Raw genomic sequence first — 18,542 nt, 5'->3', positions numbered from 1 at the left:
ATGTTCTTGGCCGAGTAGATCAAGGAAGATAGATATTCTGCTACCACATTGAAGAGCAAGGGGAAGAGGGGGTCTCCCTGTCTGATTCCCCTGGTTCCCTTAAAATACCCACAAATTGTTCTGTTGAGAAGGACGGAATAGCTTGCAGAGGAGATGCAGCTTTGGATTGAGAAACGCCATTTTCCCCCGAATCCCATCTTCCCCAGGAGGGTGTCGACAAACTTCCAGTTAACTCTGTCAAATGCCTTTTCGAAGTCAAGCTTGAGGATGAATCTGGGGAGCTTGCGGACCTTGAAATGATGACTAAGTTCATGACATGCCATGGCCGAATCAAGAATGTTTCTTCCCTTAATAAAAACACTCTGGCCATGGTGAATGGCAATAGGGAGGACTGCCCTGAGTTGACTAGCAAGGAGCCGCACAGTCACCTTATATGCATTGGTGGTGAGACTGATCGGCCGGAAGTCGGATGGGATCTCTGCCCCATCTTTTTTAAGGATGAGGGCGATGAAAGAAGCTCCAATACTCCTATATCTGATGCCATGCTGAGAAAAGGAGTGGGCCATGCCGGAAATGTTGTCTCTGATAAAGGGCCAACAACGGCGATAAAATTCCCCGTTGAATCCATCCGGGCCTGGGGCGCGATCCAGAGGAAGACCAAGGGTTGCAATTTCAATTTCCCGACTAGAGAAGGGGAGCTCGATGAGGCTAGCTGCAGTTGATGGAATAACTTGGAGGTTAACCCTTTGGAAGAAGGGGCGGACTGGCTGGTGATCAGAGTATAATCTGCAAAAAAATTCACCAGTGAGACAGAATAACGGTTCGGTCCGAGGTGGTTTCATCGTTGATTTTGAGCATGGCGATGCGGTTGGCCCTTCTTTGTGCAGAGGCGATTGCATGAAAGAATTTAGTATTGGCATCCCCATTAAAGAGCCATTTGAATCTTGCACGTTGCCTCCACTAACTCGCTGTGGGCGAAGGACTGCTATTGCCCTTGAAGGGCATACCTCTGAGAGCGTTCCGAAGAAGTGAGACCTCTAGATTCCTCCTCAGTGACTAGAGCGGCTATATGAGCAAGAGCATTGGCTCTCACAGCCGAGGAAGTGCCCTTCTTTTCGGAGATGATCAGAGATGACTCGATATTGAGCACTTTGCCAAAGACATTGCTGTAGAGCTGAAGCCAATCATTGCTGGCTAAGAATCCAACTTTGAGAGGATAGGGGGCTGCCTGCCGTTTGACCAAGTTGAAGGTCTTCCCCGATAGGGTAATCTCATCCAAGTCCCAGCTGCCAATAAAGTCAGCAAATAGACTCATGGAGGTTGTGATTCTTTAGGACGGCGGGGATTTCTCATTACAGAAGCGAGTAACATTGAAGTCGCCCACAAGCATCAAAGGAATAGGCCACATCTGACAAGTCCTCAATAGATCCTCCCAAAAGAGGTGGTGCTCATGGTGTCTAGTAGGGTCATAGACATCAACTAGGCGCTAAATGTTCCCCTAACCTTTGTCTCGCAGCTTGATGCCAAGGATGTAAGAGCCACAGCTAAGATCAAGCACCTCAATAGTATTAGTGTCCCACATCAGTAGGATACTGCTAGCCGATCCCACCGCATCCATTGAAGCCCAGTTGGGCTCCTTTAGGTGCCACAACTCGCGGATGTATCCAAGGGGAAGAGAAGCTGCCTCGGTTTCTTGGAGAACGACAACATTTGCCTTGGTAGAGGCACGGAGGTCCCGAATAGAGGCATGGTGATGCAAGGACCCAATTCCACGAACATTCCAGGAGAGAATAATGATTGATCATTCTTCTTCTTCTTTGACTTCTCAGATGCGTGGTTATCTCCTGGGAGAGGCTCCATGAAGACGGTGCCCATCACCTTGGCAAGTTCCACTATTTGGGCCCAGGTTTCTGGGTCGTATTTTTGTTCGGAATGGAGAGCTACCACAAACTTTTGAGCTCGTTCACCCGGTTTGGAATGATGAAATCTCTCGTCTCTGGGTTGCAGGGGTATTGAGTGGTGGCACTGGGTCCTTCCTGTAGAAGCTGTCTCTGTTGACCTCTAGCTTGGCGGTGGTAGGTGACAATGGGAGGGGAAGAATTGTTTTGCCTGTGAGCACAGGGAGTGCACTCACTAGTTCCGGATTTCGGGGTGGGGATTTCTTGGGGGTGAGCGAGGGGGGGATTCCATTATCTGGGGGGAAGCTTGTGGAGTGTGGGGGCTATGGTGACGATTTATAGGGCAGAATGTGGGGGTTTCAATGGGGGGGAGATGAGGTTAATGTTGTTTCTAGAGTTTAAGATGGAGGGGTGGACGATATCTGGATCTGGGCCTAGAGTATTTTTTTGGGGGACTGGGGTGAGTGATGTGTCGGATAAGTGGGATGGAAAGCCGAGGGATCAACGAGAACAGGTCCCATGCCAGCTATAAAGCTGCTTGGGGGGATCACATTTGCCGGGGGGGGGGGGGGGGGGGGGGCGCAGAGTCCGAAGGTGCAATTCCCAGAGCATTAACTGGTTGTGTGATTTCTCGAGGCTTGATTGTGCTTTCGGGGACCACATCTCTAAAAGCATCCGTCACAACGATGCTGATACGGATCTAGTATCGTGCTTTATCCACCATAACACATCTGAAATATTGCCCTTCACATGGGTGAAGAGGATTGATGAGGATCCGGGCCTCATCCAAACGGTGCTAGTGCTCCGTGAGCGGGTCCAAAGCAATGATGGAGCCAAACTCAGACACGACTCTCGAGAAGACCGCGTTCTGCCATAGCTCGACAGGAAGCCCTATAACAGTGACCCATTGGCCGTACTAGCTGGTGGGTGCTGAGGGGAGCCACTTTGAGACCCCAATGATGCTTGAGTTGGTGTGGGGTGTGAGGGCAAGAGCCGCAGAAGACTTCTGCTGGGTTTCGAAATGAACAAGACAAGTTTGGGGATTGAGATAGGAGATTCTAGGAGTGTAAGGGAGGTGAAGTTCATCAATCAGCCAGTGAAGAATGCTGGATTTGATAACGCCGGGGGATGCTTGGACAAGAATGAAGTGAGTCAAAATTCTGCGCCCATCATGGAGAAGGTTTGGTGGGATTTGGATGATTTCAGATGTTTTCGAGGGAACAGGGGGGGGGGGGGGGGGTGTTGTTTGGTGGCGCTGGGTTGTAGGGAGGAGAGGTGGGAATCTTATTTTGGCATCACCGGGGAGGATTGGTGCTTATGCTGGATCTAGCACCGGGGAGAGGCTGAAGTGCAGCGGCTAGCTCATTCCAGCCAAAACCCAAGTTTGTGGCCTTGGGGCTGAACAATCTGGCCAAAACGGAGGTTCCTCTTCTGTGGGTGACCCGACATTCCCAACGACCACGGAAGGTAGTCACCGAGAAGAGGAAGATCTAGTCCTGTGACCAGAGTTCACGAGATTTCTCAGTTTCCGTGGTAGCTCTCTGGAATTGAAGCCCGAAGTTGTGGATTGCTTCTACTGGGACGCAAATGAATGAAAGCTTTGATCCTTCGACTGAGGAGATACGGATCACCGGGCCAGATTTCCGGACGACTTTCTCGACGGTAACTCTGCATTTTCCGTAGCTGAATTGGAAAAGATTATTTCGATTCTTTCGTCGGGAGACCGTCGTCCAGCAAGCTTCGTAGTCCTCCATCGGAGCCATCAGAAAGCTTGCCAGAGTGGTGGCTGGACGGATCCGTCCTTCCGTTGGTTTTTCTTCCTTAGATGTGGAGAGACATTTCTTCCATTTCTTCTCGTCTCAGCATCATCGCGTCTTCTATCGGTGTCGGAAATGTTTTCGGTGGCCCTGCCCGAGTGGCAGTGGCTGTCGAGAGTGGTCCGGTCGCCGACCGTGGGAACGATGACTATCAGGGGAGCTCTCTCTCGCATTTTGGTTTTTGGTGCACGTTAGCAATTTCAAAATGCTTGGCGCACGATACAATCGCTCACGACGGACATTACACGAAATTATTTGCCTAAATTGCTCTCGCCTCGCTCTCCATCAGCTTAATTTTTTCTCCAGGTGACCCTTTCAAAATACCACATGGAAGTTTTTGGCTCCTTCAAAGATTCAATTCTTTCTGTTGTGAGCTCTCCATGGCCGGATCCTCACGCTAGACTATCTTTGAAGAAGAGGAAATGCCACTCCTTGCAGACTCTGTTCCTTGTGCTCCCAAGAAGATGAAACTATCCAGCATTTGCTGCTCCATTGCCATTTCTCTTTGAGAGTCTGGGCCCAGATTTTATGGTGCACGGGCATTACTTTTTGTATGCCTCAACACTTATCTGATGTTTGTCAGTTCGTCCCGTACATCCCCTTGCCTAAGCTGGGTTGTATGATGGCCTCCGCCTGCCTCGGGTACATTCCTTGGCTGATATGGCAGGTGAGAAACAATAAACGGTTTAATTCAAAATCCCTCTCAACCGAGGAGATCACTGATTTGATTGTGGGCACATCTCTGCGTAGCTTCACACCAAGGATGCCTTCAGCGCTTTCAGTGGCTCCTCTCTGAGAACTAATTAGCGGTGCATTGCTCAAATGGCTGGAAGCCGGCGTCCTCCCTCCAGCCTACATAACCTGGTCCCCCCCTCCCCAAGGAGTTTATAAACTAAATTTTGATGGTAGTGCTTTGGGAAACCTGGGCCTGGCTGGGTTTGGCGGTTATCAGGGATGCTTCTAGTAATGTTCTATTCTCCTATGCTGGCCTGATGGGCGATTCGGATTCTACTACTGCTGAGCTCCTGACCTTGTACCATGGACTAGCCACCTTGAACGAACATCTCCGCAGCTCCCTCATTGCTGAAGGGGACTCCAACGTGACCATCCACTGGTGCTCTGTTGTTGCTACTCCTCCTTGGAGACATTGGCATATTTATCATCGTGTTTCAGACCTCACTGCCAACCTTACTTGTACACGGTCTCATGTTCCCCGTTCTGCCAATTATTTGGCTGACGGGCTTGCTAACTACGGGACCTCCCTCCCTGCTCTGGTTGTAACGGGAGGCCCTCTTATTTTGTAATCTTTATTTTGCTTAATATATTATCACTTTTATGAAAAAAGGGTGCCCTCTGCTCCTGCATTGCTGTAAATGGTGGCTTCCAGAGAAAGTACATCGAAATTCTGACTTTAGGTGAGAAATTCAACAATGCTGAAGCTATTGATGCTTGCAATCTTGCTATTCAAGCGTGACTAGCCAGACAATAATTTGGTGCCCTTTTGCTGACCTCACTGTCTCTGTTGCCTCTTGTTATGATATGCTGACTGTGAGACTTCCATCTTTTACTCATGCTGCTGCCACTTCCCGGTCTCTCTCTAGTCGTCCAGAGGTCAAGTTTTCGTTTGGTGTGCCTTTTGTGGGAAAATTTTGATTAGAGACAATCTCATCAAGTGAGGTTCAATTCTGTTGAGTAATTCCTGCCTGCTGCGTGATTAAGCTGTAGAAACCATCTACCATTTGCACCATTGCAATTACACCTGACTCATCCGGAGTTATTTCATCAGTCTTTTGGACTTTTCTTTCTGTGCTGCAAGTATTTTCAGTGGCGTTGTGTCTCTGTTTAAGAAGCAACATTGGCCTTCATCTCTTGGGGAATATGGGGGCAGCGGAACCAAAGATGTTTCAGGCAACACTCTTTCCCGTTGGATGGTTGTTACTAAGAAGATTATGACTCATCTCATTTCTTGGTTGTCTTCCTTTGATATCTTTGAGAAAGTCAAGGGAGGGAACGTTAGGAGCAACTTGTCTCAGGTTGTGAGTCTCACTCAGCACAAAAGCATAGTGATAATAGAACCGGTGCTGTTGGATAATGACGATATCAAACTCAAATTTGATGATTCATTGCTCAGGGTTTGGTAGCGGTTTTTGAAATTTCAGTGGAAGTATACTCGCTTCTTTTGTAGGGCCTCTTGGCATTTCAGATTCCACCATGGCCAAGTGCAAGCGCTTCCGTACGGCCTAAAAATTTTAAGAAATCACTTTCATGGGAGGCTTCATGTTGAAGGCAACTTCGAGTGTGTTATCAGCTGGTGTGTTGGCAATAAAGGATCCTCCTTTGTGCCATTGGCAGCATTTTTTTTTTGAAATTCTAGATGTTTCTAGAGACATTATTTCTAATTACACTCGTGTCCATAGATCAGCAAATAGTGCTGCCAATTCTTTAGCTAGAGAGGGAGTTATCTCCCAATCCCTCATTGTAAGGGCCCCCTTCCTTGATGTTCCTGTTTTTGCTTTCGGGACTTCCTTTTCTCAAAAACAAAAAGTTTCCAGTCATTTCATTACTGCATATGTGATGATCTTGTAAAACTTTAGTTGTTTTCTGGTATGTTAATGTAAGAACAATCAAATCTAAATTACCAATACCTGTTTTCTTAGAATACTTAGAATATCAAGGGTTTGGGTTTGGGTCTGGAGTGTATATCGCCAAAAAAATATTTGTTGAAGATGGCATTCCGTAGTACATTCTTAATTGCTTATGGACATGTTACTGCATCCTGTGAACCTTCTTCACTTAGTATTTTGAAGTCGTTTTCCACATCTATATCAGAAGTGATTTCTTATACATGGTTTGTTTTGTTCTTACAGTGAGGATGAAATTGAAGATATTCAAAAGGTATCTAAGTAATTTGACCTGCAAATGTTGCCTGTCATCATTTAATTGTGCATGGTTATCTTACTTCTTTTCTTTCTATCAGGAAATTTCTGTTCTGTCCCAATGTCGATCTCCATATATTACAGAGTATTATAGTTCCTATCTTCACCAGACTAAGTTGTCAATAGTAATGGAATACATGGCTGGTGGTTCTGTGGCTGATCTGGTAGGTTTCTTCATCTTTCCATTTGCTGCATATATCCTTCAGAAGAGTTTTCTACATTACCAATATGAGAACATTTATGCAGAGTTTTTTATCATTGTATTGGTTTCCTGATGAACAAAGGTAATGGAGTTAAATTTAAAAAAATAGCAAGGACTAAAACCAGAGTAAAAACAAGTGGTTATGAGAATAATAAGTTTGAGCATGAAGTTTGTTGCTTTGTTGCATGCTAGATTCATTAGAAAAAATAACTTATACTATAAAAGCTAAATTAAATAGCTGCAAGAGCATTAACAAGATAACAGAGAAGAAGAAGATCCTTGAGTATAAGGTATTTTTCATATGTATGATTGATTGGAGGGTTCTTTTGATTTGGTAAGCGCTTTGTGATTATAGTGCTTTTTGACTAGGATATGTTATTTATCAGAAAATTTAACTGGGTTCTTTCATTTTATTGTTTTTTTTTTTTTTTTGAAATGATGCTGATTGTTATTAAGACATCTTTCATTTTACTGTTAAAAAGGTTTTTTCACATGTATTCTTGCAGTCTTGTTTTAAGGGCTGAAAATGGGCTCCACCACTTAAAATGACTTGAGACTGCTAAGTTTTTGTATCCTTTCGTAGCTTCAAACAGGTCCTCCTCTTGATGAAACATCTATTGCTTGCATTTTACGAGACTTGCTACATGCAATTGAGTATCTGCATAATGAGGGGAAAATCCATAGGGACCTCAAAGGTAAATGCCCTACTTATTATTTTTCTTAAATTTCTAGTAGTTTTTAAATGGTAACTTGTAAATGCCTATCACAAATAATTCCTCCCTTGGGGAAATAATTACCAGATCTGTGCCCATGTACCCCTCAGGAAATAATTATTTTTGGTATGACCCCGCTATTGCATTGTAAGTGGTAACTTGTAAATGCCTATAAAAAAATAATTCCTTCCTCAGTGATGTAAATGCCTATAAAAAAATAATTCCTCCCTCAATGATGTAAATGCCTAATGGAAGTGCACCAACCAGATCTCAGAAATAATTCCTCTGTTGCATTGTACATGGTCGCATGTGCCTCAATCAACTAACTCGGCTGGCTCCCTTGCTAAGAGAGGATCCTCCCTCCAATCCCTTATTGCAAAGGGAGGGCCCTTCTAGTGAGGTTTTGCATTTCCCTTTCTTTTTTTCAATAAAGCTCACTCTTCTCAAAAAAAAAAAAAAAAAAAAAAAGTTAACATGCTGGTTTTTGTTTTATTTGCAGCGGCAAACATTTTGCTCACAGAAAATGGGGATGTGAAGGTATGCATGATGTCTTCCCTTTCCCACCATGGTGTCATTGGCAGATTTATCTCGATATTCTGGATCTTGTTCCCTCTGTCCCTTGTACATGGTCCCATGTTCTCAGATCAACCACTTTCGCTGCAGATTCTTGTGCTAAATTGGGTCCCTCCCTTCAATCCCTTGTTGTAAGGGGAGACCTCCCCTGATGTTTTTTCTTGTTTCTTGAATTAAAATCATCATTATTTAAAAAAAAAATCTCTTTATACTAGCATGAATGATTTTGAACTGTTCAGAAACAAGAAAATTCTAGATTATAAGGTGTTTGCTTATTTGTGTAGAAAAAGCTTATGTTCATGAATTTGTGATGTAGGTTGCAGATTTTGGTGTTTCTGCACAATTGACCAGAACAATATCTAGGAGAAAGGTCATGTTCTCACCCTTTCTTAAAGACTTTACTATTTGTTAATTTGGTGCAACTGTTCAAAACAGTAATCAAAACCTTATTAGTGGTAGCGCAAGGGAATCCGCCTTGAAGTTTGATTCCACATTTCACCCAGGTAGATTTTCTTCACTAAAGTAGGCCACCTGACAGAGCACTTTTCATCAAAAAAAAAAAAAAAAGAAACTTCACCCCAGATCTAGAAAAGTAAAAGTATCCCCTCATTCAATACACTAATGCTATACCGATTTATGATTCTAGTAAAGGGTTAAAAGTGAGAATAAGAGGATGAAATAGAAAATAGTACAGTAATTTTTCTCTTCAATTCACTTAATTCATGATGTAAGTCTCTGGTCAATGAGATTCTAACTCACAGTCCTTTCTAAATGGGGATAAGGTAACTGCCTCCTAAGGAGGACTTTTAAAAGGTATTTGAATTGTGTCTCATACCCATGGATCACTGGGAGCATGAGGATGTATGAATACTCTCTCCTGTTTTTCTGCATTTTTTGCTCCATGAAATTTTTTTTCATCCAGTTGAGGGAAGATATCATTTTTTAATGAAAATTAAAATTTGAGTAAGGAAAAAATCATTTTTGACTTTTCAAAATGTTATTACAGCTTGAATTTTCACATTATAAGTTCACTTTTCAGAAAATGTAAATAGTAGCCATACAGGAGATCAATCTTCTTTAGAATGAGTTCGTTTAGCATTACATTTTAGCCCGTTACATGTTTTAATGTGATAAAGATTTTTATTTAATGTAATTGAAAGCTGCTATTTATGTTTTGATTGTGTTGTCATATTGATGGGTCTATTATGGCAGACATTTGTGGGCACACCATTTTGGATGGCCCCTGAGGTAATTCAAAATTCTGATGGATACAATGAAAAGGTAAAGTTGGGTTTTTTTTTTTTTTGGAGAATCAATTGTAATAAAATTTCATGTGCCTATTTGTAACTTGGAACCTTTATGCTTACTGCTGTGACTATTTCCTCGTTCAGGCAGATATTTGGTCTTTGGGAATTACAGCAATTGAGATGGCAAAAGGAGAGCCTCCTTTGGCAGACTTGCACCCAATGAGAGTTCTTTTCATTATTCCACGTGAGAACCCACCACAGGTTTGTTACCTATTAATTAACCAAAAATGTTTGACCTGTTTAAAAAGAATAGAGAAGGGCAGAAAATGGGAAACAACAAAATGAGACATAAGTGCAAGGCAGTTCTTTTTAACAGCTTAATACATCATTCTTTGGTTCTGTGATGCAGCTGGATGAGCATTTCTCCCGTCCCTTCAAAGAGTTTGTCTCTTTATGTTTAAAGAAAGTTCCAGCAGAGGTATTTTATATTTAACTTCATTATTTTCTTATAGTTTTACGTTTAGTTCAGCAGCTCTGCTGGCTGGCAAACAATCTCATTTTATATGTTGTTGGCATAAATATTTCCTTGCAAAGTGGCAGTTTAGTTTGTTACTTCATCTCTTCACTTCAATAACTAGTTTGAGGTATACTTCCTTTTTTCTTTTTTTGAAATGATGCTGATTTTTAGGTATTCTTCCTTTGAGAAAGATTAATACCATGTTTGTACCAAGCAACCTCAATCCCCAAAAGAATTGGAGACTTCCCAAATCCTTGGTTTGAAACTGGTCTCTAGTATTACCTTTTTGCAGTATTAATACCTTCTGAATTATTTCTAGAGATGGCAGTTTCATTTATATGAACAACAGGGAATATGGTTTCATTACTTCTATGTAAGATAAATTATGAATGATGTACATTACTTTTTCTCCACTTTGACTCTAGTATCAGTGTATTAAATGTTTTAAACTGTGGTCTTGGAGATTGCTCATACCTTAAATGGCCCTGTTGAGTTTACTAACCTTAGATGACTCCTAAGCAACAAATTCAGAGGTTGCTTCATATGGATCTCCTCCAATGAATTGCCATTTGTAGTATTCTATACATCCAATTGATAAGGAAGCCAACACTGCATTGGGAAAAGTCTCAAACACATGTATACCTACATTTTGTGTAAGACCTTAGCCACCAGCCATGCTTAATACCTTTTAATAGAACATGTGAAGTTGGGTCCAAGGCCTATCCCAAAATGACTCAAACTTTAGGGAAAATTGGCTATCTATTGCCGAGATGTCCCTTCCCGCTCACCCCCCTACTATGGCCACATGGGCTCCCCCTCCACTTGGACATATAAAGCTCAACTTTGATGGTAGTGCTCTAGGTTGCCCTGGACCTGCGGGTTTCGGTGGTGTTCTTCACAACGGAAATAGCGAACTTCTCTTCTCTTATGCTGGTCCCATTGGCAAGTCAGACTCTACTACTGCAGAACTCACTGGACTTCTGCACGGGCTCAAGGTCTTCTCCAGTCATCTCTCTGGCCCACTCTGTATTGAAGGTGACTCAGCAGTAATCATCAATTGGTGCACAAATCATGGCCACCCCCCATGGTGACATTGGGATATGTTCAATGAAATTTGTAATTTACTTTCTAGGCTAAATTGTACGTGGACACACATTCCACGCTTTGCTAACCACTTAGCAGACTCTCAGGCTAAAATTGGTGTGTCTCTTCAACACTTTGTTGTGGAGCTAGACCCTTAAAACTAGGTTTGCATTTCTATCTATTTATCAATATACGCATTTTCATAAAAAAAAAAACCTTTACAGAGTTAGAATGCAGTTATGATTATGAGGAATAGTCTTTCTATAAATAGTAACTATTCAAAAGAAAATTGGATCTTTTAGCCAGGAGGAGAGCTAACCAGATCACCTTCCTCAACATTGAGGGTCAGGTGAGCTCGGATAGACTCTCCATAACTAATTCCATCGTGAAGTTTTTTGCAGATCTCTATACTGAAGACTAGTTTGATAGACCAATTTTTCAACACTTGCAGTATCAGCGCACAAGCACCAATTTGGCAAGCCTGTTGTAGCTCCCTTTCTCCCATGATGAGATTGACGTTGTCGCCCTTGGACTGCCCATGGACTGCTACCCTCGACCTGATGGTTTAATGGGAAATTTTTTCGCCATTGCAAGTCGACAATTCGTGATGATGTCTACACCTTTGCCAACAATTTATATTAGTGTGGTATCACTTACCATGCGTTGGGATCATTCTTCAATGCCATAATCCCCAAGAAAACCAACACTGAACTCCCATGCGACTTCAGACCCATTAGCCTCACCACTAGCACCTACAAAAATATTGTGGTTGGCTGTTGGCTGTTGGCTATAACCGCTTTAGATAGGTCCTCCCGCAGATTATTCATCTTTGTCAGAGCGTCTTCATCAAAGGCCAATACATCATGGATTCTGCAATGGCTGCACATGAACTCCTCGACTCCTTCAAGTGTTCAAAACAACCAAGATTTGCTCTCAAACTAGATTTTGAGAAAGCCTTTGACAACGTCAATTGGAAGCTTTTGGATCATCTGTTCGGTCAAATGGGCTTTAGTACTCGTTGGCGCTTTTGGATGCGTACCTGCATCTCATTGGCATCCTACTCTTTTTTTTTTTTTTTTTTGAAGATGTATTAATAAAACGAAAGAGAATTACAAAATTTGAGGGAGCACGTCCCTTACAACCAGTGATTGTAGGGTAGCTTCTTGCCTGGCAAGCACATCAGCTACCGAATTTGCGGATCTCGGAATATGAGACCAAATACAAGGAATAATTGAGGTAATATCTAAAATTTCTTTAAATGTATCCCAATGCCTCCATGGAGGAGAAGATGCGTTCTCACACCAACCAATCACCACTTTGGAGTCACCTTCAAGGTAGAGAGGACCCCTACATTTATCTCTGAAGATACAAAGACCGGAGAGGAGACCATGCAATTCAACAAACGTAGAGTCTGATATACCAAGGGGTCCGGCATAAGTGAAGAGCTGATTACCGGAATGATTTGAAATAAATCCTCCGAAACCAGAGATACCAGGGTTGCCAAGAGACGAACCGTCAAAATTTAACTTTAGGAAACCAGGATCAGGAGGAGACCATTCTTTCATAACCGGAGGCTTTTTCCCAATGTGCATCAAAGCCAAGTTTCTCCAATTTCCACGAATGGAGGAACCCAAATAAGGAGAGAAAGCTTTCTTGGTTAATAGCCAAGTTGATATTTGCCCAATCACTTTGTCCGTAACTCGGTCTAAAGATTCACTTTTAGCATCAAAACGTCTTCTATTGCCCTCATTCCAAAGACCCCATGGGATAAAACTAGCACATGTAGAGAGCATCATCTTTCCAAGACTCGGCATAGGGGTACATGAGAGATTTACTGAACGAAAGTAGATCAGCCGCCATGCAGAACTGAAAACCAAACTTTCCAAGAATGCTGATCCACACCTTCCAAGAAAAGCTACAATGGAGAAGAATATGGCTAGTAGTTTCATTTTCAGAGTTGCAGAGTGGACATATGGGATCCACTGAGGGATGACCTCTTCTTCTCAATACGGCTGCCGAGAGAATTTTACCTTGACAGGCACTCCACATGAAGAACTTTACCTTTGGAGGGGCACATAAATGGCATACAAATTTGATTTCATTCACCCTCCAAGCTGAGTTACCGCTGTTTAAAAAGCCATATGCTGATGAGACCATGAAGGAGCCCTTTTTGTCTGGCCACCAAATGAGCTTGTCAGCCTCCAATGGACGAGTTTTAAATGGAGCAACAAGGTCCATCAATCGACTGGCCTCCAGAGCCTCACTATCCGAGAGACCTCTTCTAGGATGTAGATTCATATCTCCCCCCCTCCCCCCCCCCCCCCCCCCCCCCCCCCCCCCCCTCAAAGCTTCTGCTTCTGATATCTCTCTACGAGTGGTGAGAAGATAAAAACTCCTGAATGCAACCTGCAGGGGTTCTTGCCCAATCCACAAATCATCCCAAAACTTGAGCGTGCTACCATTGCCTGCATAGAATCTGCTAGCCGAATGGAATTTAGGAAACAGAAGATATAATGCCCTCCATATTGAGGAAAGGGCTCTACGATTCCCACCAGACATCCACCAGTGAGGGACCCCACCCACCTTTGTGAGAACCATTTCCTTCCAGAGATTTGAGGAGTGAGTATTAAATTTCCATAGCCATTTCAGCAACAAAGCTTGATTCATTTCTCTAGTTTTCCGGATTCCCAGGCCACCCATATTCTTTGGCATGCATACTTCATCCCAGCTAACCAGATGGTACTTGAATGCATCACTCGATCCTCTCCATAGGAAACGCCTTTTTAGGCTATCCATAATCTTACAAATTGCAACAGGGCAAGACATGAAAGATAGGGCATAATTTGGAATACTGGCTATGCAGGACTTGAGAAGGATGAGTCTCCCCGCTTTACTAAGAAAACGTCCCTTCCATGATGCCATGTGAGATTCCATTTTTTCCACCACCGGATTCCAAACCCTCTTGCAAATACGACCATTGAAAAAAGGCAAACCAAGATATGTTCCAGGTAAGTGACTTATTGTGCATCCGAATATACTTGCCATCTCACTGAGTAGCTCAAGGTTAACATTGAAGCCCATTAAAGAAGTCTTTCCCCAATTTACTTTTTGACCAGAGGTTACCTCAAAAAGACCCAACACAGCTTTAATCTTTTGCTCATAATCAGTGGTGCCGACTCCGAAAATTATGGTATCATCTGTATACTGAAGAATGAGAATATTATAAGCTGAACTGGAGCTAGTAGGGGGGAGCCACCCAAGATTACCTGCCGAGTAGAACATAGCAGATAGAAATTCACCAATCATATTGAATAAGAGCGGGGATAGGGGATCTCCCTGTCTAATACCTCTGGTCCCTTTGAAATAACCACATACGGAGCCATTGATGAGGAGCGAGTATGAAGTTGAGCCCACACAACTTCTTATCCAAAATCTCCATCTATTGCCAAAACCCATCTTTTCCATGATCTCATATAACAGGATCCAATTAACTCTGTCAAAAGCCTTTTCAAGATCTAACTTTAGGGCAATTCTAGGATCCTTGTTGCGCTGAAAATGATCAATAAGTTCGTGAGCAGCCATAGTAGAGTCCAGAATCTTCCTTCCCTTCAAAAAAGCCCCTTGCCCTTTCTGAATAACCGATGGAAGGAGAGCTTTGAGACGGTGCGCCAAGATTCTGGCAATTATCTTATAAGCACTAGAGATGAGACTGATAGGCCTGAAATCCTCTGGTTTCTCCACACTTTCCTTCTTCGGGACCAATGCAATAAAATAAGCACCAATACTATGGAACGTGATCCCATTGTTGTAAAATCCATTCACCATGGCAATGATATCCCCCTTGAGATGAGTCCAAAACCTTTTTAAGAAAACCCCGTTGAAGCCATCAGGGCATGGTGCCCTATCACCCTCCATGCCTAAAACAGCACGTTCGACCTCTCCCAATGAAAACGGCAACTCCAGAAAAGAGGCAACTGCTAGAGAAAGGCGAGAGAACCTGATATTCTGAAGCTTCGGTCTATAATAACATTCCTCCGAATATAAATCTGTGAAAAACTTGAGTAACACATTAGTGATCGAGGTCCTACACGATGTTACCTCATTATTAATGCATAAAGATGTAATACGGTTGGACCTTCGCTTAGCCGAAGCTACTGCATGAAATTTTTTTGTGTTGGCATCTCCCTCCTTTAGCCATTTGAATCTGGCACGTTGTTTCCAACGGACCTTCTCTTGGTGGAGAAGTAAATTAAGATTTGAATTTAGAGAGATTTGGGTAGAGAACTCCGCTGGAGATAAATACCTTTGCTCCTCCGCCAAGTCAAGGTCCTCAATTTGGGAGATAATGGAAGACTTCTTAGTTGCCAGAGAAATGCGATGCTCTGTGGCCCACTCTTTAATTTTCTTTTTTATAAACCGAAGCTTTAGAGGAAAAGCCCACACCCGCCTGCCCATGTCTGGCCCCTCGGCCCACCATTCATCAATACGAGCTTCAAAATTTTTGGTAGATAACCATGAATTCTCAAACCGGAAAGGAGAGGGTCCCCATTTCTCAAAAGAAGTGGTCAACATGATTGGCCAATGATCTGATCCCACCTTATTCAAAACCCGACCTGAGACATTCCCAAAAAGTTGCAGCCACTCTGGACAAGCCAAAAATCGATCTAATTTGGACAAAATAGGTTGTTGTTGGTTATTCGACCAGGTATAATTTTTCCCCGAGAGAGGGATCTCATCCAACCCACACCCACCAATGAAGTCAGAGAAACCACGCATAGAAGCAGAAATGCGATTAGCTGGCGGCTTCTTCTCACTGCAGTATCGAATGGCATTGAAATCACCAGCGAAGAGCCATGGAAGTCTCCAGAACTAGAAGAGATTACTGAGCTCTTCCCAAAATAAGCCACGCTCACGGTATCTGGTCGGACCGTATATACCCCTACACACCAGGTTTTGCTCAAGGAGAGGTCTCTAAACTGCAGACCCAAAGAGAAACAGCCTTCAAATACTTGCAAGGATGCCAAGAGCGTCGAGTCCCAAGCGACTAGGATACCTCCCGAGTTACCCTCAGCATTGACAACCACCCACTTAATAGAAGAATTGGACCAAAGCTCATTGACGATAGCATCGGACATCTCTTGACACTTTGTTTCTTGGAGGATCACAATGGAAGGCTTGAATTGAGAAATAAAATTAGAGATCAGTCCCCTCTTCCGAAAAGCCCCAAGTCCTCGAACATTCCAAGAAAGCACGATCATTTATTACCATACTTGATGACTCTGGATGCATTTCTGTCTCCAGGTAACAGGCCTCTAAAAGTTGCTCTCATAAGATGGGCCAAAGCCATCATTTGCTGCCAAGATTCGGCATCATATTTGTGCCTTTCCACTTGGAGTGCCTTGACCACACGGCCAGGTCTTCCAGGAGAGAGAGGGGTTTGGGGAATAACTTGGTTGTCCTGATTGTGGAGATTAGCCGGCGTTGGAATTCTGGAGGCATTAGTGTCAGTTTCTTGCTGAGGGGGTAAGTGAGCAAACTCTATTATTCCCAATCCAGTGTTGTCCGGGATATCCGAAAAGAGAGATGTCGCTTGACAGTTTTCATTTAGAGTTTCGGGAGTAGTGAATTGGCTAGCTTGGCTAGATTGTATGTTTTGGAGTGTATGCTCGAGATCAAAATTTAAATTGTGTTGTGGGCGGTACTGATCTCGAAAATGGAGATTCAAGTGGCGGGTTGAGGAAAAGGATGGGGGATCGAGAGGGCTTTTCTGGGGGAGAGGTAGGGTTGCGCTAATTGAGTGGTGGTTTCCTTGGGAGTTGGAGCCGTGGGATAGGGAAACAGAGGAGGAGGAGGAGGGTAATGTGGCTTGCGGTATTTCTGGGCCCAAGTAGATGGGGGTAGGCGTACTGGGTGTAGAGGTGTGGGGGTTGGAGAAAGTTGAGATGGGGGTTCCTGAAGCAGAATTTGAATTTTCTGCTATACAATTAGAAAATTGCCTTGGAAAAAGTGAACACCCTTGGTGAACGTTGCTCCGGGAGACGGTCTATCTGCACTATTCGAAGAAAACTCCTTTGAAATGGATTGAGTCAGATTTTCGAAAATCGTACCTGGGTGGGGCATTGGAACGTCTTTTTGGAGATTCCCTTCTTTACACTACGAACCGGAAGATGTGTGGGCTGCGACCTCCCGATTTTTACCGTCATTCCTTGATTTTGATTTAGAGATGGCAGATGACGCTTCAAGGAAGGGTGCTTCTTTTATTTTTGGCGCCTTCATTGGTATCTGGAGGATCGCGCAGGAGTTTTCGGGAAGACGCAGTCCCGTGGTTGGAGTACACCGGGAGTATTTTTCGAAATGTACCGCTGATGGGCCTTTGCTGGATTCATCGGGACTCGGTTCTAAGATTTCCCGGATTTGAAAAACCTTTTGTGTTTCGAAAAGCGAGATGTCGTCTCGTTTCGAAAAACTCCCCCATGATTTGGAATTTGAGCCCGAGTTCGATCTAGAACTCGGTAAAGAGGTTGACTCACCTGAATCCGATGAGTTAAAGACCGAGTTGACTCGGGTTGGGGGTGAGTTGGCTTCCAGAGTAGTTCGTCTTCTTTGAGTCTGGCGAAGCTCCGGCAGTCGCAGAATCTCCATGGCTCCGAAAGACACCTCAAGCCATACGAAATCGCCGCCGAAATTTAACTCCGTGAAGAGAGATTCAGGCCAACCCGTGTTTGGGGAAACGAACGCCTTGGCAATGTCCAATTTCTTTTTCTCCATCGTGTCGTCATCCCATCTTATGATGGTTCCAAAAGCACAGAATACTCTTTGCAGGACCTCCTCCGACCACAGTTCTATTGGAAGTCCCTTGACGGATATCCATTGTCCGAGGGGAAGATTCCTGGGGGTTTCCTCCCATTCCGACACTGTTATCCCAATTTCGGTCTCCCACAAGCTTTCTTCGAGGACTATCTTCACCTCCTCCCATGAGTTAAGAAAGACCAGCCACTGTCGAGGGCTCAGCCAGGAGACTTTCGGGAGGTAGTCGATGTGGATTTTATCCCGAAACAAGTGTGTGAGGGTCTCATTTGTCCATTCGACGGACTTGGCCTTCACCTTGAGGGCTGATTTTAAAGCATTACATCCGATCGAGAAAAGGTCAGAGGGCAAATGTATGGCAATATTTTAGTTTTTTGGGGGAGGGGATTTCTGGCCTGACGGGATCAAAATATTCAAAGGTGGGATGGATTTCTGAGATGAGAGAGGGGGGAACTGAAGGTCGTCTTTTTCGGGAGGGATGGGACGAACGGATGGGGGTCTCAAGGGCGATTTCGATGGGATGAAGCTTAGTATTTTGTCTCTCAAAACTTTCCAACAGAAGGATGTGCCAAATTTTTCGGGGAGGTGCACTCGGGCCATTATCAACCTACCTCTGCTTTGGATGGCTTTCAACATTCTCATTCCTTTTTGTCAAAAAACCGAAACAGAGAAAGAGAGGTCTCCGACTCTAATCTCCCGAAGCCGAGGAACTTGCAAATCTTCTTCATCTACGAGACAAACTGTGAAAT

General features: G+C 43.7%; 1 protein-coding gene across 3 annotated transcripts in view; it reads left to right on the top strand.

The window, feature by feature from the left end:
* Positions 1–18,542, top strand: part of LOC137953488 (uncharacterized) — a 43,257-nt gene that overhangs the window by 16,961 nt on the left and 7,754 nt on the right. For all 3 annotated transcript variants that reach the window (XM_068800914.1, XM_068800913.1, XM_068800912.1), the window contains exons 4-11: positions 6,583–6,610; positions 6,693–6,815; positions 7,437–7,548; positions 8,066–8,103; positions 8,456–8,509; positions 9,352–9,420; positions 9,531–9,647; positions 9,796–9,864. In XM_068800914.1, coding sequence (XP_068657015.1) covers positions 6,583–6,610; positions 6,693–6,815; positions 7,437–7,548; positions 8,066–8,103; positions 8,456–8,509; positions 9,352–9,420; positions 9,531–9,647; positions 9,796–9,864 — 610 coding nt within the window. The remainder of the gene's footprint in view (positions 1–6,582; positions 6,611–6,692; positions 6,816–7,436; positions 7,549–8,065; positions 8,104–8,455; positions 8,510–9,351; positions 9,421–9,530; positions 9,648–9,795; positions 9,865–18,542) is intronic.

Source organism: Aristolochia californica, unplaced genomic scaffold, assembly GCF_029961685.1.
Source record: "Aristolochia californica isolate CCGP_79_NKW_82.1479 unplaced genomic scaffold, dmAriCali1.0.hap1 SCAF_16, whole genome shotgun sequence".
NCBI lineage: Eukaryota > Viridiplantae > Streptophyta > Magnoliopsida > Piperales > Aristolochiaceae > Aristolochia > Aristolochia californica.
This window is presented reverse-complemented; position numbering and strand designations above follow the sequence as displayed.